Below are 25175 nucleotides of genomic sequence, written 5' to 3' on the forward strand. Positions count from 1 at the left end.
CGGCATGCGGGATCTCCCCAGACCAGGGCTCGAACCCGTGTCCCCTGCGTTGGCAGGCGGATTCTTAACCACTGCGCCACCAAGGAAGCCCCTGAAGGGATATTTTATAGTCCTTTCATCCTTTTAACGAATAATTTTAACTGTTTTGACTTTCAACTCAGTGAAGAGTAAAACATGAAACTATTTTATGTCCAGTAGCTTCTTTTGTGCTCCCCTTTCCTCTTGAGTAGTAAGGGCCTCAAATTGACCTCTAACCAAGTCGAGTTGCCAAGCGTTTCACTTTGATGAGGATTTTAATCCCATCTTCATTACAAAGCTCTGTACTTCTCTCCAGCTGAGGCCAGGCCCGAGGCTCCAGGGGCTGGGGTGGAGGAGTGATGTCGTCTCTCCCTCACCCCCGCCTCTCCTCTTCTCCCAGACCTTACTACTTTCTTGTCTGGTTCCTTTCATGACCACCGACAGTGAGTCTGAGAGCTGGTTCTGCTGAAATGACATCTTTCAAAAAAACCTCTGCATCAAACGGGGCTCCCCTCTTCATCAGTTCCACAGAGGGTTCCCACGTGAGCCATCCCACCTTGGTGGGGGTGAGTTTTCTGACTGGCCAGAGGCTTGTCTTTTGGGATACCATCCATACCCTGGCTCACTCCTGGGATCCACTCATGGGTTGTGGCAGCTGCTCTCCTGCGAGGCATTAGCCAGAAGGCTTAAGTCCCAAGCCACCTCTATAGATTCCCTTCCATTGACCATAGTGTCCAAGAAACTCACATCCTTGTCCCACCCAACTCAGCATCTCTCCTTTCCTCCCTCTCCCCATTCCTTCTCTTAGCTTTGCAGAGTCTGGTCGTGGGGAGCTCCTACTGGGATAGCTAGCGGCTCACCAAGTTCCAGACAAAAGATGAGCTCCAAGTGGAACGCTGCTCTCTGAAGAAGGTTCTCTCCTGCTCCCAGCCCTCTTTTACGGGGATGGGTGTGAGCGATAAGGGTCATCTGAGCGATAAGGGTCATCTGAGAGTTGGTTCTGCTGAATGGCACATTTTGAAGAAGCTTTGCAGGAAAATGCTCGCCACAGAGCTGAAGTTCTCTGATCAAAGAAGAGTGGGGATTTTAAACACCTTTTAAGCTGTGGACTCTTCTCACCCGTTCTTAGAAAACAGGAAAGACTCCACTCAGCATCTCATACCACGTTAGATTTCTACTGTGAGCCACATGGCAGATTCTGTGCCAGGCACTGTGAACATAGCAATGGATAGAGCCATGGTTCCTGCCCTCAAGGAACTCACAATCTAATGAGACATTAAACACACACACCCCCCAAACACGTACGTTTACATAGTTCAGTTGTGATAAGTACATTGAAAGAAAAGCACAGAGTGCCATGGGACTGGACACAGTTGAGACTGTCAGGAAAGGGTTCTCTGAGGAATTAATATTTAATCAGAGACGGATAAGAAAAATGAAGGATAAGAGAAGTGAATGGTAAGGATGCCTCAGGCAGAAGGAAATGCACCGGAGGGGGAAAGAAGCTTGACTCCCTGGACAAAGGATGGGCTGGTCAACTGGGTACGAGACATGGGACCAGAGAGGTGGGTGGGAACCAATTTAAACACAAGGAACTCCAGCTGAGAATGTTCCAGGCACACACTCTCATACCTGGCATTCCCTTCCAATGGGAATCTTTACAATCATGGAACATGTTAAGGACAGTAGTCTTAATCCCAAGAGGATCAAAGAAGCCATCAGAGGGTTTTAGAACAAAATTGTGCCATGATCAGATTTTCATTTTAAAAAGGCAATTATAGGGAATTCCCTGGCGATCCAGTGGTTAGGACTCCACACTTTCACTGCTGAGGGCCCAGGTTCAATCCCTGGTCAGGGAACTAAGATCCCACAAGCCACTTGGTGTGGCCAAAAAAACAAAAAATAAAAAGGCAATTATAGTGTACAGCTAAGGAGGCAGAAAGCAGCCATGCTGGATGGGGGAAGGTGCCGTGTAAGTTTCAAAGCACTGTGACATATGCTGGGTCTAACTCCTCTTCAAAGCCTCATCTACTCATCTACATTCAAAAGCAAAGCAGAATTAATTTACATTAACTTCTCATACTTTTTCTGTTCTAGACTTATCCCCTTCCTCTACCACTTACTAGCTGTGTCTTGAAGACTCTGAGCTTCCTCAGGTTCTTCAGTTATGAAGTGTGGAGAACGCTTCGTCAAAGATTTGAATTAGGATGAAACAAGAGTCTTGGTACACGTGCACTCAACAAATACTAACTCATTTCAAGCAAATAATCCTGACAACTTAAAAAAAAGGAGTGGGGGGGGAAGGAAGTCCTCTTCTAGCCACTAGACCCAATTATGTACACAAAATTCTACATATATAAACTATGCAAGATTGCCCAAAATGCATTTACTAAAGTGTGGCAAATTTTATGGTATTAGAATAGTATTAGAATAATTTTACAGAAATCAGTGAATGATAATAAAACCGGGAATATTTATGTCTAGGCATAATTCTACACGTTATACTGGTAGACATTTTAATTAGAAGCCCGTGCTGCCCTCCCCATAAAAAAGGGTGTCTAGATTCTCAATGACATAGCTTCCCAGAATTCTAGTCTATCAATATAACTTTTGAGAATGTCTGCCTTCCCAGAGGATCTAAAGCTCTATACTAAAATCACAGTACCTGGAAAGGGGTCAGCAATGTACCCCTGCATCACAATCTGATGCCAATGACAGACACTGAGAGTTGACCACAGGGAGACATGGAAAGGTGGTTATAGCACTCCTTTCTGTGGAACCCAGATGTGGTCTCAAAAGTCTTCTCTGCAAATTGCTCCAGGCAGCTACGCCCACCGACCCTAAGATATCCCTGGTCCAAAGATACTCATTTTCAAAGTGGAAAAAAAAAAAAAAAATCAAGCAATTGCAGTCTGAATAATATGTCTGGAATTTCATTTACAAAGACAGTGGCAAAAAAATGAAAATGAATTTCCCACTACATTGGAACTGTCCCACTTCCCACTTTTTAACAGAACTATCCATCTCCTCATAATCTCATGAAAAATAAAAGTACAGTAATAGTCCAAATGCATAAAGCAGGACATAATCAACTTACTTTACTCCATGTCAATTATGTGAATTGTTTCAACATCTATTACATTAGGGGCACACATTACAACACAAAACCCTTTCAACCAATATAAGGAACTCCAGCTGAGAATATTCCAGGCACACCCTCTGATACCTGGCATTCCCTTCCAATGGGAATCTTCATAATCATGGTTTGGATACAGAAGGAAAAAACAAAGTGGTTTTTTGGTGCCTCCCTTACTCTTGTTCATGCTTAATGAAGAACTTGTGTAATAAAAGATTCTTAACAGGTAATGGTGAAAATGAACTGTTTGGCGCGGATAAATTGTGAATATGAATGTACAGTTTTAAGGAAGCAATTTTTAGGGGAAAAAATCCTCTACATGAAGCACAGAAACGTAAGAATCTTCTTGTCTCAAAAAGCAAGTGATTTGGAAGAAACAAGTCAGTTTAATAGTGGTACAGACAAATTCGTGGCATATTTATAGTTGGTTGGTTATTCAGGGAAGCTCAGAACATACAAGGCATAGCAAAATATTTGAAATTGGCACAGCAGGGATCAGAGCTCACTTTCTGCTCCAACTCTGTGTGATATGATCAAGGTAGAACACTGCATGGGATCTGGTGGGGGCCATTCCTACCACCAAAATCTGATTTCCAGAGCATGAGTCCAAGTGAGAGCTTTGTGATAAAGTAGATACAATCCACAAATGATGCCTTTTACTCAGGGCTAATAAAACATGCGATCCCTTAGAGAAGGTTATTGCTGTCTATTTCTTGTCTCTATGCTTTTACTTCTCTTATTTTCAAATTTAAACATATAATAACAAATAGAAAAAAAAATCTTTCATGATGAAGAGCAAGCTACTCAGGGCTAATAAAACATGCGATCCCTTAGAGAAGGTTATTGTTGTCTATTTCTAGTCTCTATGCTTTTACTTATTTTCACATTTACACATATAATAATAGAAAAAAAACCTTTTGTGATGAAGAGCAAGCTATAGAATACTCCTTTTAATGAGGCTGGGAATGGTTGAGTGACAAGTCCAGTTAGGATGTTTATTAAAAGTTTATTTTAAAATATTAAAAGTTATTTTAAAATCTTTTCAGACATTGTATTTCTACATTTTGAGAAAAAGAAATAATATGCCACTTGAATGTTGCTTTGGTCATCAAAATGGTCATATATACATATACATACACACACACACACGCACACATATTATGCATACGATACACACACACACAAAATTTCATCTTTACCACTACTCCAAAGAGGCAGGGAAATGAGGCAACTAGAGCATGGAAAGGTCCACTGAGTTGCCCAATTTCACCAGAAAAGGCATAAAGCCGGCACGAGATGCCCCATCATCTGCCTTCCTGTTGAGGCCTTTTCTTCACTCTACTTTTAGTACTTTCATTGTTATTATACTTAGTTTTCTTTATATTTTACAAAATTTTAAAGCTATGCTATGTGAGAAACTCTGGACATATGTCTAACAGTCTACCGATTAGAGAACTTTAAATGCATAAAGACATGGGAATTACATTTTAATTGCTTATTTGAAACAGCAATTATCTTCACACTGAAGACTGTCTAAAGAAGAGAGCAATCAATTCAATCCTGCAACAGTGCTATTACCTTGCCCTTTTTTTTTTTTTTGGTTTTGGTGGTGGTAAAATAGACATAAAATTTACCATTTTAGCCATTTTTAAGTGTACAGTTCTGTAGTATTAAGTACATTCACATTGTGCAACCATCATCATCCTACTCCAGAAATTTTTCATCTTCCCAGTCACTCTGTTAAACGTGAATTTCCCATTTCCCCCTTCCTGCAGTGCTGGGCAACCGCCATTCCTCTGGCTCTATGACTCTGACTGCTGTAGGAATCTCATATAAGACGACTGACTCATGCACTGTTTTGTGCCTGGCTCGTTTCACTTAGCTATCGTCAAGGTTCATCCGTGTCGTAACACGTGTCAGAATTTTCTCCCTTAATAATGCTGAGTAATATTCTGTGGTACGTATAAACACTTCATCCACATTCATCGATGGACACCTGGGTTGCTTCTACCTTTTGGCTATCGTGAATGATGCTACTGTGAACACGGGTGCAAAAATATCTGACTCCATTCACTTGGGTATATAACCAGAAGTGGAAATGCTGGATCATGGGATATTCCTGAGTTTAATTCCAGTCCTCCCATTCTCCCATACCTAAACTGAAGAATACAATGAATACACCAACCAAACACACATCGTGTGTATGTGTGTTTTAAACAAAGCAGTTGAAAAACCCCATCATATTCTGCTTGCATCACGTCTCACTTAACCCACTGGAAACCCCTTACATCTATGAGCTGCCCCAAAGCGCCAAGGACCTCCAGGCCTAGGCAGGCCCTCTGGAGCTCACGCCCCAGACTGAGCCCAGGATTTCCTGTTGACAGGAAATGGGACCTCTAAATTTTGTTACGGAAAGAAACATGACATGTCTCTATCCACTCTTAAACACAAAGACGTAATTTTATTCGCACGATAATATGAATACTGTTCAACACGCAGGGCTTTTTTCTCCCTGTTTAAGTTGAATTTCATTCTGAACGTCTAATATTGACAAGCATCAAGATATTTTAATCAGGTTACTTTTTACGTTTACAAAAGTGGCACAATGTCTGTGAATGCCACTCCAGAGATACTAATCCACACTTCGCACTTACCCCAAATCAGTCTCTTAAAAGTCCCAAAAGATCTTAATAACATGTCTGCTCAGTACAACAAGGCAAACAACTACCCAACTCCTCTTTAGTCGCATATCACAAAACAGGGCAAAGACAGATGGAATAACATTCCCTGTGCTCTAGGGAAAGCACAATACAGGAACAGGGTAAGAGGGTTTCTGGGTCCCTGCCACTGTTTCACATGCCTCTTTCATCTTCTGTCTTCCTTCCCAGGCACGACAGAGCTCCTCTGATGGAAGGCAAGATGGCTGCCATCCTTCAGTTATCACAGTACTGTACCTTTAGAATGGACAGCATCAGCACTGTGATAACTGAGCCAGGGCAGCCTGTCAGTCACTGTGTCGGCCGGCAGCATCCTTTCCGGGTGGCTGCGTGACTCCCTCTGAAGGCTCCCCAGGAAGTGGAAGACTACAAGATCCCCTTCTGGTTCGAGATTTGGGGAAGCAGAAGAAAAAGTAGTGTCACAGCCCAACAATTAGTGAGGCTGAAATAGTAAAACGCCTGGTTGAATTATATTAAGACAAAAACTGAACATATGATTTATACATATTGATGAGCAACCACGAATACATCACATATGCTTTCCAGCTCTACTTCACAGTGTTACCTCTTCGGTGCATGGATTTGCTGATTCCATCTGCCTGACCTCAATCATTCATGCAATAAATATTTACTTAGGGTCTACTATATTCCAAGACCTCTTCTAGATGTCCAGGAAATGAAGATAAATAAGACCTGGTCCCTATCCTCAAAGTGCTCGTGATCAAACATGGCAAGAATACTTCATATCTGCCTAACATTCAGTAATTTTCTATGGCTTTCTGCTTTAGTTTTCACAAGAACCCCTATGGGGTTGTCAATGAATTACTCATTAATTCATCACAAAAGGATTCTGGAATATGTTAGGTATCATTAGCCCATTTTACAGAAAGAAAATAAAAATCTAAGAGAGGTTAGGTGATTTACCTGATCATACCACTAAGTTACATTGAACCTGAGTTCAAATCCATGTCAAATGACTGAACCTAGTGTTTTTCTCTACCCCAACCTAGCCATTCAACTCCATCAAGGGAATATTCAGTTTACACAATTTATGCAAACAAAGTTTCTGAAAACATCTACTTTTTGCTTAAAATTTTTAGTTTTCTCAGCATCTCAGATCATGAAGCAGAAGCTTGTGGGAGTTTTATGATTTAAGAAAAACTAGCAAAAAGAATGACTTTTATTGTTCTTGCTCTGAGTGCTAAGAATATACTCAAATTGATGACACTAATGATGATTACATATTTATCACACCTGTGAGGTGTTTTCACTAAAGTTATGTCAATTTTACAGTTAGGATGAAGGATTGTTAACAACCTTTGGAATGCCTTTAAAAAAATCAACACATACACATCACTTGCTTTAAAATTATCTGTACCTTTGAGATGTACCCTGAAGTCATCTTCAAGGATGATGGACATTTTTTTTTAAAGATTTATTTATTTTTCTCTCTGGCTGCGTTGGGTCTTGGTTGGCACGTGGATCTTCGTTGAGGCACGTAGGATCTTTCATTGCGGCACACAGGCTCTTCCTTGTGGTGTACAGGCTTCTCTCTAGTTGTGGCATGAGGATTTTCTCTTCTCAGGTTGTGGTGCGTGGGTTCCACAGCGCGTGAGCTCTGTAGTTTGCAGCACGCAGGCTCTAGTTGAGGCGCGCAAGCTCCGTAGTTGTGGTGCGCGCGGGCTTAGTTGCCCCGCAGCATGTGGGATCTTAGTTCCCCAACCAGGGATCGAACCCTTGTCCCCTGCACTGTAAGGCGGATTCTTTACCACTGGACCACCAGGGAAGTCCCAGGGATGATGTACTTTTAACAAAAAGGACAAAAAGATTCTGAAACTAGAATTCAGGCTTCAGAATAATCAACTTATTAAAGCCATGAGTCACTCATTTTTTTTCCATATCAGTCATAAGTTCTCAAGTTATTTCAATATGAGTGTAACTTGACAGATATTTGAAAAATAACTGTTTTCAATTAGGCATTTGCTCAGTTTCAAAGACTCATTATATGCAAATTAGATACTAGCTCTCTACTTCAAATAAGTCAGAGAGATCAATCAATTCTTTAGATCAGCACAGGTCAGAAAATAGCAGAGTACAGTGAGCCTAGCTCAACTGTTAAGTTTATGCACTATGAAACTGACCTCATCTTCAGAAAAGGAATATCCAGTGAAACAATCCACCCACATACAAATTAAAACAACATTCTCTGAAGTGCAAAAATATGTAACAGTTAAAGAGGTCATCGCTTAGGTCTTAGCCAACTGATGTAATACAGAGTTGAAACACGAGAGGGCAATGAAGATTAAAAAAAAAATTGGATCCCTTAACCTAAGGTTCCTGGAAATAGTCGCACATTTTACCCAAATTATAAACATCTGTTACATGAACAAAGCTATTGTGATTATTTGAGAATGAAATTTTAGATAGCTGATACATCAAAAAGGATAAAAAGATTACCACCGAACAATTCCCAGCCACAAGTTTTGTCAGTTTTGGAAAAGAGGAATACTTACTGTGAGATACTAGAGGGTAAGTAAGTATGGGGACAAATAAACAACTCTGATATACTTAGTAGTTATTAGACTGTTCTTCACAAAGACTGAGTACTAATGCAACTGAATGTCTAAATATGAAGTCAACAAACCCGAACTTAATGTTTGTAATGTGCTACAAAGTTGAAATTCACTCTATTAGCCATGACCAAAAATCAGACAACTAAAGATTTTTGGTACAAAAAGTAATGGGTATGTCCTTTACTTCCTTATTTTTCTCTCATTTATCTACCTAAACTGGGCGTGGGGGGATAGGGCGGGGAGCCTAGAGGCCAAGTAATAACAAAAAGCAAACTGCCATTACTCTGTGATTTTCTCAGAATAACTCTAAAGCAGTTTCAAGGAAGAAAAAAATGTGGGTTTTCAGAACTGTATTTTATAAATACTAGTAAACACTTAAAACGTTTTCTTTCTTCATGGAAATTATTTCTTATAAATGCGCATTTAAAAAACTAAATCTATCAGAAACACTTCTTTTTCAGTAGATTTTTCTTAAAAAAATTGACTTATTTTCATTTTAAAACGAATGATGGCAGGTGCTAATGCTACAGTACGGAAGTATACTGCACAGTGAGAGGGGAAGAAAAAGATAATGACGTAAAATGCTTTCCTCCAGAGATCAACCTGATTTTACACTCAGTTCTTCTATGATGCAAATGATACAAGAACAATTTCTTCGTGATGCATGCACCAAATATTATCAACTAGAAAACCAAGTACTACTGGCAAACTGGTATACGAACAATGTGCACACACAAAAAACATGTCACGTCTCTCTTATCAACAGACCGAAAGTGAAAATACAGTGATTTTGAACTTTTAAGTATCTGATTATAGATTAAATAACTGGAGGAACCATGAAATGAACTGCTGGCATGTAAAATATCTGACAATACTTTAAAATTAAAATAGTTTAAACAGGTTAATTTCAATCCACTGGTCTTTTACTAAAGTGTGATGTTTTTTTCTTCCCCAACTTGAAAACCACAATCCAACTCAGTGACATTATAAAATGTGCGCATTTGACCAAACTGTCATGTTATAAAAATGTACTGTCAACAGAAAGTGCTAAATGTCAACTACTGCTTTGTCAGAAATACAGAAAACGCATACCTGCGTTTCGTGGCAAAGCTTTGCTGGTAATAGTGTTCGAAAACTAACTTGTGCCAAGATTAGTAGGAAATCAGGAATAAGGGGGTTACACAATTTTTGCTTTCCTTAGGAGAAATAAATCAGCTAAAACGGCAAGGAAAAGCCAAGGACGACTGCCTTGGCCAAGTCAGCCCCAATTCTCACAGAGAAGCATTAACTGGGAGTAATTACAGAGGGGGTGACATTGTTTTACCCATTCCAAGCACTGGCCTCTAAATAGTCACGCTGCATAACCTCAGCAGGTCATGAAGAAAAAACCTAACACAGAAGGTCTCTATACAATAATGCAGAGACAGAAAGAGGAACGAACTGGTGGGCATTTTAGTCCAAAAAGGCTCCAGGAGACTAAAAATCTAAAATAAATGGACCATCCCACTTCATGCTTAATAGAATATAATATTCTATTCTATGGACCTTTCCCCTTTACATGTGTACTCAGAAAACACACTTGTACTCCAACTGTCTACTTCTTTCACTGTTGGATTTTGCTCGAGATTTATTTTTTTTCCCCAGATTTTGGATTTCTGTCGGCTCACAAGTCAATTTTATTCCGTCCCACCTCTGTTATCATACCCTTTTAGAATAACCAATCAAAAATACACCAGCTGACTTCAAAATGACCCACCCCTAGCTAGTCTCTCTAAAAACCCTGGGTGTCTCCAATTAATGTATGATTTCCTCATTACTGGCAGCACTGCCATTTAGAAATGCTGGGTCTTACCTTTCAAATTCCCTGAATGGCCAGCTAAAGGGGGCGATACCAAAGACGTGCACTGACCTCTACTTCTACAGCCTTGGGCTGTTCCAGAAACACAATCACACTCCTCTTTTCTGCAGAGTCCACCATTCTCAGAGCTTCTATTCCTACACCGGGAAAAGGAACACATTTCTACTTGTAACACATAGAAAAGGAACACATTTCTACTTGTAACACAGAGGTACTGCACTCATTATGAAGTGCTGTATCTTAAACTGTGCTTTACTTTGGTGCTGTTTACATCTGATTTCCTCAAATCAACAGCATTGTTCCTGAAGTCAGAGACTGCTGTCTTCATGTCCTTCCACAACATTCATCACAGTCCTTTCCATAGAGTGCAAGCTCAACAAATACTTGCCTAATTCATTGACAAACTTCTTCATTTCCCAGGGATTCTCGAAATAGCTTATCAACAAACGTACATGCTTAATTCCTCTCTCTGTATGTCAACCGGCAAGATACTTGACAGTTTGTCATCTACAAAATGAGGGGAGAGTACTAAAGGCCCGAGCCCCTTCCACTGCCATTACTGAATCTCATTAGATAAAACCAAACTCCAAAGATAGCAACATCTCCATTCAGGTCGACATTATACTTTTTTGTTGGAGGAAAAGGGTCAGGAACCTTGTGGGCCCAATTACCACCAATGGAGCTATGAAGTGAGGGCAGAAAGTGAATGCAAAGAAAGAGAAAATAAACAAAGGTGGGTGGCATCACTAAGATGCCACCAGGTGTCATGACTGTTACAGTACCACGAACTGTTCTCTGATATATTTTGGCATGCCCAGGAACCTTTTACAAAAGCAGCTCTGGCCAGATATGTGGATCGCTAAGTTTTCCCAAGACACCCCTACCAGCCCTTCCAGCACCCGGGACGTCTTTATTGACCTTCCTGCGCAGGGCACGCCTCCTGCGTAGAAATCTGCAGGGCAGTCACTATTAGTCTCATATACTGTGATAGTTAACTCTTGATGCTCCCAAATCTCCAAATGGAAAATAGCAGGGGAAAGTAAATGGTTGACAAACATGAAGGAACTGTATTTCACGCAGTCACCTCTTTTGAAATTAATCCAGGGAGAAAAAGGAGCAATGCTACAGGCCAGCGGTGTCCCAGAAAAGTAAAAAGCAAGCTATGTATGTAATTTTAGATATTCCAGTAGTCACATTTTGAAAAAACTAAAAAATAAACAGGTTAAAGTGACATTAACCATAAATTTCATTTAACACAATATACCCAAAATATCTTCATTGGAACATGTAATCGATATAAACATTAGTGAGCTATTTTACTCTTTTTTTGTACTAAGTCTTTGAAATCCAGAGCATATTCACTTATAACACATGTCAACTCGAACACTAAACCTTCATCAGAAATACTCAATCTGAATTTAGATTTCATAAAAGTTACAGCTTAAAAAGTAGATGCACATATCCAACTTGTTTCCAAACACAACGAAGTTTTCCAAAAACTGAATGGAACACCAATTTTTGATTTAAAAATCGACTTATCACCCTACCCAGATTTCAGGTGCTTGACAGCCACACGTGGCTAGTGGCTACTGCATTAATGCAGGTAGAGAAAGTCCTGTCATCCGGACTTTTTTTCAAACCGGAACCCTTCACCCAGCAAGTCATTCTACAGCACCCACCAGGTACTCAAATTATGCCAAGTATTTTCTGCCTTACTTCTAATCCTTATGGTCGTTAATACTTCAGTGATGATCATTTATTAAGCAGCCCTTCCTAAAGACTGAACAACTCTTTCTGCTCAGAGAATTCAGGGAAAAAAATGGAGACATCATGATTCAAAGATATGGAGTTAATTTTCGAGGTAAAGGTGGAAAATCCTGACATCGTTAATTCTTTGTCCAGGATATTAGTCACCCTGCAAAAGTTACAGGTATTGTTTATAGTAAGCCTCTCAACTTCCATACTCACAACAGCTGTCACTGCATCCTCAGATTCCTCGCCTTCAAAAGCTCCCTCCCCACCAACAACCTCCTCTATCTCTAGCAGACTCTCTAGAGCACATTCTAGGAGCCCCTCTTTAATTCATTCTGAAAAGTACTTATTACTGTTGACATACCGAAACACATGAATAATTCAATAAAGAATCTAGAACCATCTGATTAATCATTCATTGGTCTAGGTACCCAACTGACCTTGAGAAAAGCATTTCGTGAATATACGTGGAAAGTATCCCCATACCCTTCCCCCAAAGAACCAATTACTACAAACACTACAGCTTTCTCTACCCATGTCAAAGTTCAGTGTTCCTCCTGCAGCTGATTTAAAAGTTGATCTTCTAAAAGGAGCTGGATTCCTAAGGTAGTTCTATTTTGAGCCTTCTTCCTGTTCTGAAGCTAAAGTTGGAAGGGCTTAGGTGGTGATGTCATGGAAGGGAGACTGTTGGCTTTCACAGAAGGGTCTCCTCCTGCAACTCTGGGGATGTTCATGTGGGGGACACCAGCGGGAATGTGCACCTCTCGTCGCTTTCCCCTCCCTCCCTTTTGAGTCCCAGCTATTCATTAGCCAGCAAGAAAACAAGTTCAAATAAGCATGCAAACATATTTACATATTTTACTTGTTAAGCGTCTCAAAAATGAAAAGACCAAGGAGAAGGAAAATGCCTCGCACCAGGAAAAAGGGGTGACAATCCACCCCCCCATCCGCACCTCCCTAAGTATCTATCATAGGACTAGGGTCAAAGGGTGGGGGGTAGCAGCTGATAAGAAGAAAAAAGGGATTATAAATCCAGCAAGCTTGAAGAGGGAAATGCTGTTGGGGATACTCAGGACAGAAGGAAGACCCCTGGCTCCCTTCTCTTCCACTGTTTTCCCCTCCCTTTCGGAATGGAGGAGATTTAGGGCAGGGTGTGCCTTCTGCTTGGGAGGCGTGCTTGGCTCTGGAGAACCAAGAGGGGCCAGGGTGGAGCCCAGAAAAAGAGAGCCAGAGACTGGCTGCTTAGGCCAGATTCTGGACTAAGCTCTTAGTGGAAGAATAAAGGGGGCTGTGGCGGAAGAGCAGACGATTCCATTGGAAGACCCACTGGGGAATGCAGAACGCACACTAAATCCAAGGGGATCACTTCTCTCTCAATCTAAACCCAGCAGTTAGTCGCCGGGTGGTGGGGTGCAGGTCCAGAGGCAAGAGAAAATCCCAACACATCTGTAGACCACAACTTGCCGGGGTGGGGGGATGGGCGTGCCCAGCGCAATCAGCAGGTGAAAGCAGCACTTTCTGGCCAATTCTGGGATGGGATGGTTGGCTAAGAGCTTTGGGGAACACAGGATTTCCCGGTTTCTCAGCTCACCTCTCTTCCAAAGCGAGGAATAAACACAGGTGTGGTCCTTCTCCAAGAAGGTGGCAGCCGGCCTGCGGGTAGCTGAGTGAGGGAAAAGATTCCTTGGCCGCGGGAAGGCAGGGAGAAGCCCTGGGGTTAGCTACGGCCGGGAACAGGCGGTCTCCGCCAAGTCCCCTCCCCCTTCTTGAAAAGCGACCGGGACCGGCATAAATTACAGCCACGCACCCCCCTCCCCAATTACGCTTCTAATAAAAGAAACAGCCTCTCATGTCTAAATAAAAACTGAAAGCTCTGGCTGATGGAAATAAACAGGTGAGCCCCGAAAGGAAGCGGGAAAAGATTGGGGATAGGAGAATGAACGTGCAGAGAAATCCAGTCTTCCCCGCCCTCCCCGCAAACCCCTCCTCTATCGCTCCGGAGAATCTGCGTGGCAGGTTGTAAGCTAAAAATGCCACTCTGACAGACCCCGTCTCCCCGCCCCGAGCCCATTCTCCCTCCTACCCCAGGGTCCAGCGTCCCGGCCTCGTGGTAGCGCCCGGTGCCCGCGCCGCGCAGGGCTCACCCTCACCCCGGACCGCCACCGCCGCCGCCGCCGCCGCCGCCGCGGGGACTCCGGTCTTCCTCTCTCCTCCCTCCCTCCTCCTCCTCCGCCTCCTTCTCGCAGACTCCTCCCGCCGGATCCTTCATGTAAACAACATCCAGGCTCTATTTACAGTCGCCGCCGGACGGCGAGGGACCCACGCCAGCTGCCTGGAAGCAGGCGGGGGTGGGGGAAAAGCGAGTGCGCAACATTTACACATACCCGCCCCGCCCCTCCGCGCCGCCGGCCCGCCAGGGGACCTGAGCGGGGCACCGGGGGTCTCCCCGCGCCCTTGTCCAACCTGCGTCGCTCCTGACACCCCAGCGAGGGCCAGAGGGAAACCGCGCAAATGCCGATGGGCGAGGTCACCCCCACCCCCACCCCGCAGGAAAAAAACACACCCCAAGCACAACAGACCCAGCCCAGCAATACCCTCCAAGTCCGTGCGAGAGTGCGGGGTCCCAGCTCGCTCAGTGCCGCCGCCCCGGCGCCCCGCCGCCGCCCACCCCGAGGTGGCGAGCTGCGTGCGGTCCCCCGCGGCGGCTGCAGGCAGCCGCCCAGCGCCGGACAGCGGCGCGCCCTCGGCCCCCGCCCGGCCCGCCCTCGGCCCGCCCCCCGCGCGGCCGCCGAGCCGGCCGAGCCCCGCGGCGGCGTGTGCGTGTGCGCGCGTCGCGGCCGGCCTCGCCGGAACAGCTCTCCTCGGCCCCCGGCTTCCCGTGCCCCCGGGCGGGCGGGTGGCGGGCTCTGGCGCCGCAAGACCCGGCCAGGAGCGGCCCGGCCAGCGCTCCACCGCGCCGCAGGGGCGCGCACACGGACGTAGACACTCGGCGCACGGAACCCCGCGCGGCCGCACGCCTCCCGCCGGCGCTCGGCTTGGCGCACGCACCGCCACCCCCGCGCCCGGCACGCCGCCCCCACACCCACCTGCGCCCCCGGGGGTCTCGGGCCCCCCTTCCTTTGTTCTTCAAGCTATTTGCATGAGGATTATCTAATGACGCAGCAAGGATACAACGTGCTCGCCACAACGTGACCGTCGCCATTTTTCTGTTTTTATTCTATCTCTGCCATGTGATAGATTGGGGGGGTGGGGGTTGGAAAAGAGAGAGACAGGATTAAAAAAAAAAAAAAAACTTCCGGGTCTCATGACCGGGAAGGGAGAAAAACAAAAGAGACAAGACACAACTCCAGGGGAATGATGTGTGCGCGCGCGCGCGACTGCGCGCCCTTGCCTCCTCTGCTCAGAGGAGGGAGGCTCCCGCAGTGGGCAGGGAGCATCCTCCCACCTCGGGAGCCCTGTGCCCCCGGAGGGTCCAGCTCGAACCCTGTAGCCGTGGCGGTCGCGGGTCCCGGTCTCACACCCGCCGCCAACGCTCTGCGAAGCTGTCAGCCTTGTCCCTTCCTCTGGCCGCCTTCACTTGCCGGTCCACCCCAGAGCTCGCGCTCTCCCTCCCGGGCGGGTGTACCGTTCTGGGTTACGTGCAGAGAAGTCTCACTAACACCGTGAAGGAGGAAATGATCAAATTTAAAGGCTACTGTATTTCCCAAGTTTTAAAATAGTTTGCTTCCATGATGTTCTGCATAACAACCGCGTGGCAACACACTAGGCAGAATCTAATATTGGTTCGAATCCTTCCTTCCTCTCTTTCTCTACCCCCTTTTCTCTCTCTTCCCAAAGCGGGACACACCCTTGTGTGGTGGTCCGTGGGGTTTGTTACGTGGGGACGGACCTTTCATCGCGGATTGACTTATTTAGAAAGAAAATTTTAATAAATGGTTGTTCAGGGTCATTGTTTAAGAAGACAGTTGCATGGAGCAAGGTGGATTCGTGTTACACTCATCTCATTCACATTCAGAGGGCGTGATAGGCATTTCATTCTCTCCCAAGTCTCGTGTTCACGGGTTGCTGAAAAAAGTATTTGGGAACTCTGCCACATTTTTCAGTGAGATATAGAATTTTGTGCTTTTGTTTACTACTGTATTTCCTTTGGGCACTTTCACTTTTGTTTCTCTTGAGTTTCCTTTCTGGTTTCTTGTCCTATTTAGTAATTCTGAGCAGAAATGGACTTCAGAGTTGGTTCGGGTGTCTCACTTTACAGGCGAAGAAACTGAGGCCCTGCGTAGTGAAGAGTTGCCCCAGGTGACACATTTAATTCGAATTGAGCCCTACTCACCTGATACATCTGGTAGTGGGGTGGCGATGGAAAGTGGGGAGGGGGGACGGGAGTTAACTTAGCGACGACGTATAGCAGCAATTCTGCTTTGTGAAATTCATAACCTAGAAATTAAAGATGGAGAACACTTACCAGATCATTCACGTCTTAGGACTGGTGTGAACTGATTGCTTCTTCAAACCCCCCTTCCTTGTGCCTTGACTCCAGTATATCTGTTAATTCAGGTTCTCCTTCCCCTTTCCATGCGACAGTTTGCCGTCTCACTAAACAACCCTACATGATTGCTATGAAGTAATTTTATTAGAATCACAGAGATGACCACTCCCCCTTTGTGCACCCACTGTGTCCCTTTTATATTTATTTCCTGGTGCCTTTCACACTTCATTGTACAGGACAGTTGATGTACCTCCCTGAACTAGAGGGTAAGCTTTGAGGGTCACGGCCATGTTCATCTTATATCTCCCATGTTTAGCACCCTGCCTGGCAGTGAATGAACCAGTGAAGGTCTGAAGAGGATATTTTCTATAATTCCATCCTGACCATTTCTAGGAAATTTCTTCCATGTTTTTGGTGAAAGCGGAACACTGGAGATGCTTTTTGATTCTTACACCTCTGCGGACCATTTTTTGGCTTCTAATTTACAGAGCCAAGAAAAACATAATTTGCTTTCTCAATTTTTTTTATTAAACCAACTGCTATCTCCCCTCTTTTTACCATATTTGGTTCCTCTTCAAATTCCATCTAATTCATATAATTAGTTATGCCAACACTTGCCCTTTGAGTTTTGCTTTCATAGACTCCAAAAGTTTTACTTTCATAGACTTTCAGTTTGGTGAGGTTCAAACTGATTTTACTCTGCTCAGCCTGGAATTAAATGATCAGAGGCAGCATTCTTTATGAGACTCGGATTCTTCCTGGAACCCAGTGAACTAAGTAAGGAGGCTGGCAGTTGAGCAAGCTGAAGAGGGCTTCTGGAAAGATGTCAGCATCTGGACAAAAAGTGCACATTTGCAACTTTAAAGGATTGGAGAATAGCTGATATATGTAATTACAGCTTGGAGAAGGATCTGGACTGTCACAGGTGAGCTCAGACACATCCAGATCGATGAGGTTCCATTGCATATCTGAGCATGAACTGAACGTATTCCTTTGGATAGGGCAGACAAGCTGATATTACTGATCGTAACATCTAAAGTTCATATGTTTCATCCCAGATAATAACAGTGTGATAATAATTTTAAGGGCAACCATAACAACTTCCAGCAAGGTGGAGATGAAGCCTAATTATATGTCATGTCATGTGCTCCCTTAAACACAAAGCTCAACAGAGAGAAAAGGGACACAGCTCAAAAATATAGGGAATACCTCTATACCTCTTGTCTTCCACATCCGTGCACTCACATCATTATATTCTTTATCACACTTTAGTCCTCTGGGGTATTACATAGTTGCTGATAAAAGAGAACTCTTATAGGCACTCCAACAATCTTCTTTCATCTCTCCAATACACACTTGCAAAATGCCAATTCTTGGTGTGTGAGATGAACTTTGGAATCAGGTCCTAATCTCAGCTCTGCCAAATCTATTAGCTGTGTCATCCTGGGTAAATTATTCATCAGTTCTGATTCTCTGTTTCTTTATGCATAAAATGAGGATTACAACACCTACCTCAAAGAGGAGTTTTTAGGACTGAAATTTAATAAAATATATGTAAAGACCTCTCATGGTACTTGGAACATAATTTTTAATAACAAGTAGCTGTAATAATGTTGTTATTGTATTTACCCCATGCACTTTTTAGAATTATTCTATCCCTTTTGGCTTCCTACTCTTGACCCTTCAACAAAACTGCTATTAGTAAAAGTAATGTGACTATGAAGATAAATGAGAATAAAGTCCTGCCTTCAAGTTCACACTTCAGCCTTGGAAAAGATACATATGCCAGTAACTGTACTGATACTGGAGGACTGAAGACAAGTACTTGGTTCATACCACTTTATGATGATCTACCTGAGAAATACTTAATTAAGATCTAGATTTATTAACAGTCAGGCACTGACAATACTTGTGGAAGCAGTTAGGAAAATACCAAACAAAACACCTCAAAAGAAAAAAAAACCCGCTCATTTTCACACAAATGAGGAAAATTACATTTAAAACTCCCTCTAATCAGCATCATTATGCAGCTTTCGAAAAGTTTTCTGGTCCCATAGATGAGGCAGGGCTTCTTTTGCCAGGTTGTGAAAAATATGCCAGGTTGTACCTTTGATGTAATGTTGGATAAATGTAGTTAATAGGAAGCACTTCTGGTTGTTAATTAATTAGATCGCTTTAATCAAGAACTATTTTGAGAAACTTATTCCCAGCCCTGGGTCAGATGCTAAGGAAACAAAGATGGTGAAGATAGACTTTGTCCTTAAGGAACTCATTCAACAAGTGTTTGTTGATTACCTTCTGGGATGTGATGGTGAGCAAGACATGAGCTTACTACATGGAGCTGGATATATACACATATCTTTCCATCTTCCTCAAGAAGTATATGACAGGCACAGGGTTTGGGCAAGACAAAATATATCTATTCCTTGCCCCACCCCCAAAGTTTTTTGTTCCTTGAAACAAAGAGCAGCTCTGGAAAGAATAGTTTGGTCGCTGTTGCCCACATGAACCTGGAAATCGCGCTAGCATTAGGCAGAATTGTGAAGTGAGCAGTTATTTTCAATTCTCCTTGAGTCTGGGCTATTTAAATAGCTTTCTGGTCTCTCAGTTCCTGTCTTTCTGAACTATTTTGTTCTTCAAAGGGCTACTCTAATGGTGATTCTAAAATACAAACCCGATTATATTATTCCCCTGCTTAAAATTTTTCATGGTTCCTCACTATCTGCCCAGCATAGCACGTAAGATTTTTCGTGGTCTTGCCCTGCCAAGCCTTCTAGCCACATCCTCCAGAAGACCCACATGTAGGAGTGCCAGATTTAGTAAATACAACTACCGGCTGCCCAGTTTAATGTAAGTTTCGGATGAACAACAATTTTTTGGTATACATGTGTCCCCAATATTGCATGAGACATACTTATACTAAAATATTCATTGTTTATCTGAAATCCTGATTTAAAGGGGCATCTTGTATTTTACCTGGCAGCCCTCACTACCCATGCCAGCCAGATTAATTAACTTGCCATTCCCCACTGGTCTCTTCATGCCTTTATCAGTGCTTGAGAGCCTCTCCATCCTGCCCCTTATCCACATGATATTCTCCTGCTGCTTCTTCAAAAGCCGGTTATGGGATCTGTAACTCTGCAAGGGTGAGCTTAGAATCCAGTGTGCTGGGGATGAGCCTGGCCACCTGTGAGCCTGGTTTAATACCTGGGCTTCTGCCCTAGTTCCTGTTCATCTTTTCCATTCTCCCTCCTGAAACTGGAGTTCTGCCCTGAACCTCCGTTTATTTGGCTGGGACCCACATGTGGTTTTGCACCCTTGCCAATTCTCTCCCTGGGGCTGTGGGGCTAGATCTTTTCTCCCAGCTGCTGGCTGGGCTCCTGACTAAACTAAATAGATCATTGAAACCTGTCTGAGATTCTGTCACCTTCCTGTCTTGCCTACTACAAAGGCTGAACAAGAGACTCAAATAAGATGAAGTTTGTGAAAGTGGATTGTAAATTATAAAGTCTCCATGATGGCAATTTACGTTAGAAACTAATTTCAAGCTCTTCACCTGGTTCTATAAAGGAAAGCTTCTCTCTAAAGTTCTCTGGATTTCCCCTGTGTCAGGCATATATGCTTGGTGATATATGATGCTGAAAATGATGTGGAAATTTTCCAAACGTCCTCTAATTTTGATTAGTGCATTCAACCACTCTGGCTATTGCATTATGAATGGATCTAGACTAGTGGCTTTAATTTTTAAAATTTTAATTTTATGATCCAGGATGTACCTCTTCATAATGGAAACCAAGGTCTTGTGAACTATGTCATAATCTGAGTGTGTGTATTGAACTCTGATATTTTCTCTTCTATTTCATCTTCTAAAAATTGGTGGACTTCCTTGGTGGCACAGTGGTTAAGAATCCACCTGCCAATGCAGGGGACACAGGTTCGATCCCTGGTCCGGGAAGACCCCACATGCCGCGGAGCAACTAAGCCCATGCGCCACAACTACTGAGCCTGTGCTCTAGAGCTCGCGAGCACAACTACTGAGCCCACAGACCTAGAGCCCACACAACCCAACAAAGAGTAGCCCCTGCTCGCTGCAAGTAGCGAAAGAGTGCACACAGTGACAAAGACCCAGTGCAGCCAAAAATAAAATTAATTAATTAATTTTTAAAAAATTGGTTAACCCACGATATTAATTTCATAACCCACGAATAGGTTGTGACTTGCATTTTGCTAAGCGCTGGTCTGCACAATCCATGACGTTTCCTGTATTATCCAACTGACCAGGACAGCTGTCAAATGTCAGCCTCATGTGGTGCAGTCCCCAATAGGAACCACCTTGCCTGCAAGGGGAGTTGAGCCCACCTCACTGAGATAAGTCACAGTTGTCCCTTTTGATAACATCAGTAAGCAGAGTGCTGCAGCCAGACTTTCTAACCTGCCTGGGGTTAATATACAAAATTTCTGGCAAGGCCATTTATAAAGAGGGATAGCTCAAAATTATCACAAATGGCAACTACATTCATTTCAGGATAGAGGGATATTGTTTGGGGGCTAATTCTTTCTCAAACTTAAAAAAAATTCATTCCTGGTTGGGTAAAAGAGTCTTTTAGTTTTCTGAGTTTCCACATTGATTTCGTAGTTAAATGTAAATGAAAGCTCTCTCGCTCACTGCTATGATTTGGTTTTACTCTCCTTTCCCCTAAATGGTGAGCAGGTTAATCTGATATTCAGAAGCTGGGCAAGAGTAGGTTCCAGAAAAAATAAAGAAAATGTGTAGAAAGGAAGTATTTTTCAAATGGAGTGGAAAGAAGACAGTTTACGTAAGGAATTCTTATGATACAGGGAGTCAATCCAGCTGCTAGAATTTAGGATTTTCTCCCACCTACCCCACCCTCTTCTTTTACTCAGGGCTGCCTCATTCATTTTTCTTTATGGTAGGGTTTTATTTTTGTCGGTTTTGTTGGCCTTGAAAAAACCAGATCAGTGGTGGCACAAAAGATGGATTGGAGATGAGAACAGGAGCAGAGGAATCAGAGGCAGCTAGTATAGACAACTGTTTGGCTACAAAAGCTAACAGAGAAATAAGGTAATAATCAAAGGAGGGAAATCAGGTCAAGGAGAGATTTTTGTTTGCTTGTCTTGAAAGTGCTTGAAAAATTTCATATACTGATGGAAATGATCCAGTAGAGGAAAAGATCATGATGTAGGATGGAGGTAGGATTTGCTGGTCTGGTGTTCTTGAGTCCGCTGGGGGAGGGGGAGAATGCATAAGTCGAAGCTTTTACGTAGGATCACGGAGCATGCAGGAAGGACGGGGTCTAAGCATGTACACCTGTACGGACATGTGGATGTGGTAGGAGCAAGTGGAAGTTCTCTTCTGATTCTTCAGTTTTCTCAAGAAAGAAGCACAGTCATCAGCTGATAGTGAAGATGCGGGAAAAGAGAGGCACAGGTGTAAAACAGTCCATTAGCAGAAAGTGAACGTATGACTGTAGACTGCAGGAAAATGAATGGATCAGGGAGATGGAGGATGTTAGCTGGGGAACAGTAAGGGTCTTCTTAAGTGCCTCATGACAAGCTTAAAGTGAGACCAGAGTGGGTAGAAAGTTGGATTTAACCAGTGCTGTGAGTTTGCCAACAAGTATGACAGAATTAAGGTGATCAAGGGAGTTTAGGGAGTGATTATGTCTATTGACTCTGAATTTTAAGCTGAGTAAAGAGGGAATGGAGAACCACAAGGGGCAAAGGACAAAAAAAAAAAAAAAAATGGTGCCTAAGATGCTCCTCCCTCTGGTCTTTGCATGACTGGCTCCCTCTTGTGATTCAGCCATTCTCTGATGTCACCTTTTTAACTCTCTTCTGAGTACTTAACATGTTTTCTTTTTACGCACACCTTGGAGACACTGCAAGTTAGGTTCCAGACCACCTCAATAAAGTGAATAACACAAAAAAAGCGGATATCACAATAAAGCATGTCACACGAATTCTTTGGTTTCCCAGTGCCTATAAAGGTTATGTTTACACTTAATGTTACCTACTAAGCGTGCAATAACATTATGTCTAAAAAGAATGTACATACCTTAATTTATTTTTTTGGCTGCGTTGGGTCTTTGTTGCTGCACGCGGGCTTTCTCCAGTTGTGGTGAGCGGGGTCTACTCTTCATTGCAGTGCACGGGCTTCTCATTGCGATGGCTTCTCTTGTTGTGGAGTATGGGCCCTAGGCAAGCAGGCTTCAGTAGTTGCAGCACGTGGGCTCAGTAGTTGCGGTGCACGGGCTCTAGGGTGCGTGGGCTTCAGTAGTTGTGGTGCGCAGACTCAGTAGTTACGGCACACGGACTTAGTTGCTCCACGGCATTTGGGATCTTCCTGGACCAGGGATAGAACCCTGCATTGGCAGGTGGATTCTTAGCCACTGTGCCACCAGGGAAATCCTACATACCTTAATTTAAAAAAACTTTATTGTTAAGAAATGCTAACCATCATCTGAGCCTTCAGTGAGTCATAATCTTTCTTCTGGTGGAAGATCTTGCCTCGATGTTGATGGCTGCTGACTGAACAGGGTGGTGGTTGCTAAAGGTTGGGATGGCTGTGGTAATTTCTTAAAATAAGGCAACAATGAAGTTTGTGAAATTGATTGACTCTTTCTTTCACAAAAGATTTCTTTGTAGCATGCAATGCTGTTTGATAGCATTTTACTCACAGGAGAACTTCTTACAAAATTGGAGTCAATTCTGTCAAACCCTGCCACTGCTTCATCAACTAAGTTTATGTAATATTCTAAATCCTTTGTTGTCATTTCAACAACTATCACATCATCTTCACCAGGAGTAGATTCCATCTCAAGAAATCACTTTCTTTCCTCAACCATAAGAAGCACCTCTTCATCCACTAAAATTTTATCTTGAGATTATAGCAATTTAGTCACATCTTCAGGCTCCATTTCCAATTCTGTTTCTCTTGCATTTTCCATCACATCTTCAGTTACTTCCTCCACTGAAGTCTTGAACTCCTCAAAGTCATCCATGAGGGTTGGAATTAACTTCTAAACTCCTGTTACTGTTGGTATTTTGACCTCTTCCCATGAATCACAAATGTTCTTAATAGCATCTAGAATGGTGAATCCCTTCCAGAAGGTTTTCAATTGACTTTGCACAGATTCATCAGAGGAATCACTATTTACAGCAGCTATAGCCTTTTGAAACATATTTCTTAAATAATAAAACTTGAAAGTCAGAATTACTCCTTGATCCATAGGCTGCAGGATGGATGTGTTAGTAGGCATGAAAACATTAATCTCATTGTACATCTCCATCAGAGCTCTTGGGTAACCAGGTGCATTGTAAGTGAACAGTAATATTTTGAAAGGAATCTTTTCTTCTGAGCAGTAGGTTGCAACAGTAGGTCTCAACAGTGGGCTTAAAATATTCAGCAAACCATTTTGTAAACAAATGTTCTGTCATCCACGTTTTGTTGTTTCACTGATAGAGCACAGGAAAAGTAGATTTAGTGTAAGTCTTAAGGACCCTAGGGTTTTCAGAATGGTAAATGAGCACTGACTTCAACTTAAAGTCACCAGCTACATCAGCCCCTAATAAAAGAGTCAGCCTGTCATTGAAACTTTGAAACCAGGCATTGACTTCTCCTTGCCAACTATGAAAATCATGGATGGCATCTTTTCCCAATAGAAGGCTCTTTTGTCTACATTAAAAATCTATTGGAAACAACAAGCAAGACAGGAACACAAACCCACCCATCAGCAAACAGGCTGCCTAAAGTCGTACTAAGCCCACAGACACCCCAAAACACACCACCTGACACGGGCCTGCCCATTGGAGGGACAAAATCCAGCTCCACCCACCAGAACATAGGCACCATTCCCTCCCACCAGGAAGCCTACACAAACCACTGGACCAACCTTGCCCGCTGGGAGCAGACACCAGAAGCAAGAGGAACTACGAACCTGAAGCCTGCAGAAAGGAGACCTCAAACACAGTAAGTCAGAGAAAATGAGAAGACAGAGAAATATGTTGCAGATGAAGGAGCAAGACAAAAACCCACAAGACCAAATAAATGAAGAAGAAATAGGCAAGCTATCTGAAAAACAATTGAGAGTAATGATAGTAAAGATGATCCAAAATCTTGGAAACAGAATGGAAAAAATACAAGAAATGTTTAACAAGGACCTAGAAGAACTAAAGAACAAACAAATAGTGATGAACAACACAATCACCAAAATTAAAAATACACTAGAAGGAATCAGTAGCAGAATAACTGAGGCAGAAAAACAGAGAAGTGAGCTGGAAGATAGAATGGTGGGAATAACTGCCATGTAGCAGAATAAAGAAAAAAGAATGAAAAGAATTGAGGACAGTCTCAGAGACCTCTGGGACAACATTAAACACACCAACATTTGAATCATAGGGGTCCCAGAAGAAGAAGAGAAAGAGAAAGGGTCTGAGAAAATATTTGAAGAGAATATAGTTGAAAACTTCCCTAACATGGGAAAGGAAAGAGCCAATCAAGTCCAGGAAGCGCAGAGTCCCATACAGGATAAACCCAGGGAGAAACATGCCAAGACACATATTAATCAAACCAACAAAAATTAAATACAAAGAAAAATTATTAAAAGCAGCA

General features: G+C 43.1%; 1 protein-coding gene across 1 annotated transcript; it reads right to left on the bottom strand.

The window, feature by feature from the left end:
* Window positions 1-7629: 7629 nt before the first annotated feature.
* Window positions 7630-16833, bottom strand: LOC113624260 (translation initiation factor IF-2-like). Its single transcript, XM_027113933.1, has 5 exons — window positions 16794-16833; window positions 16388-16491; window positions 14650-15171; window positions 10354-10446; window positions 7630-7675 (listed from the first exon to the last, which is right to left on the bottom strand). Exons 1-5 carry the CDS (start codon window positions 16831-16833, stop codon window positions 7637-7639), a joined length of 798 nt encoding a protein of 265 aa, XP_026969734.1. The 3' UTR covers window positions 7630-7636.
* Window positions 16834-25175: the final 8342 nt, after the last annotated feature.

Source organism: Aethalodelphis obliquidens, unplaced genomic scaffold (assembly GCF_003676395.1).
Source record: "Aethalodelphis obliquidens isolate GAN/ISIS:26980383/991018 unplaced genomic scaffold, ASM367639v1 scaffold13, whole genome shotgun sequence".
Classification (NCBI taxonomy): domain Eukaryota; kingdom Metazoa; phylum Chordata; class Mammalia; order Artiodactyla; family Delphinidae; genus Aethalodelphis; species Aethalodelphis obliquidens.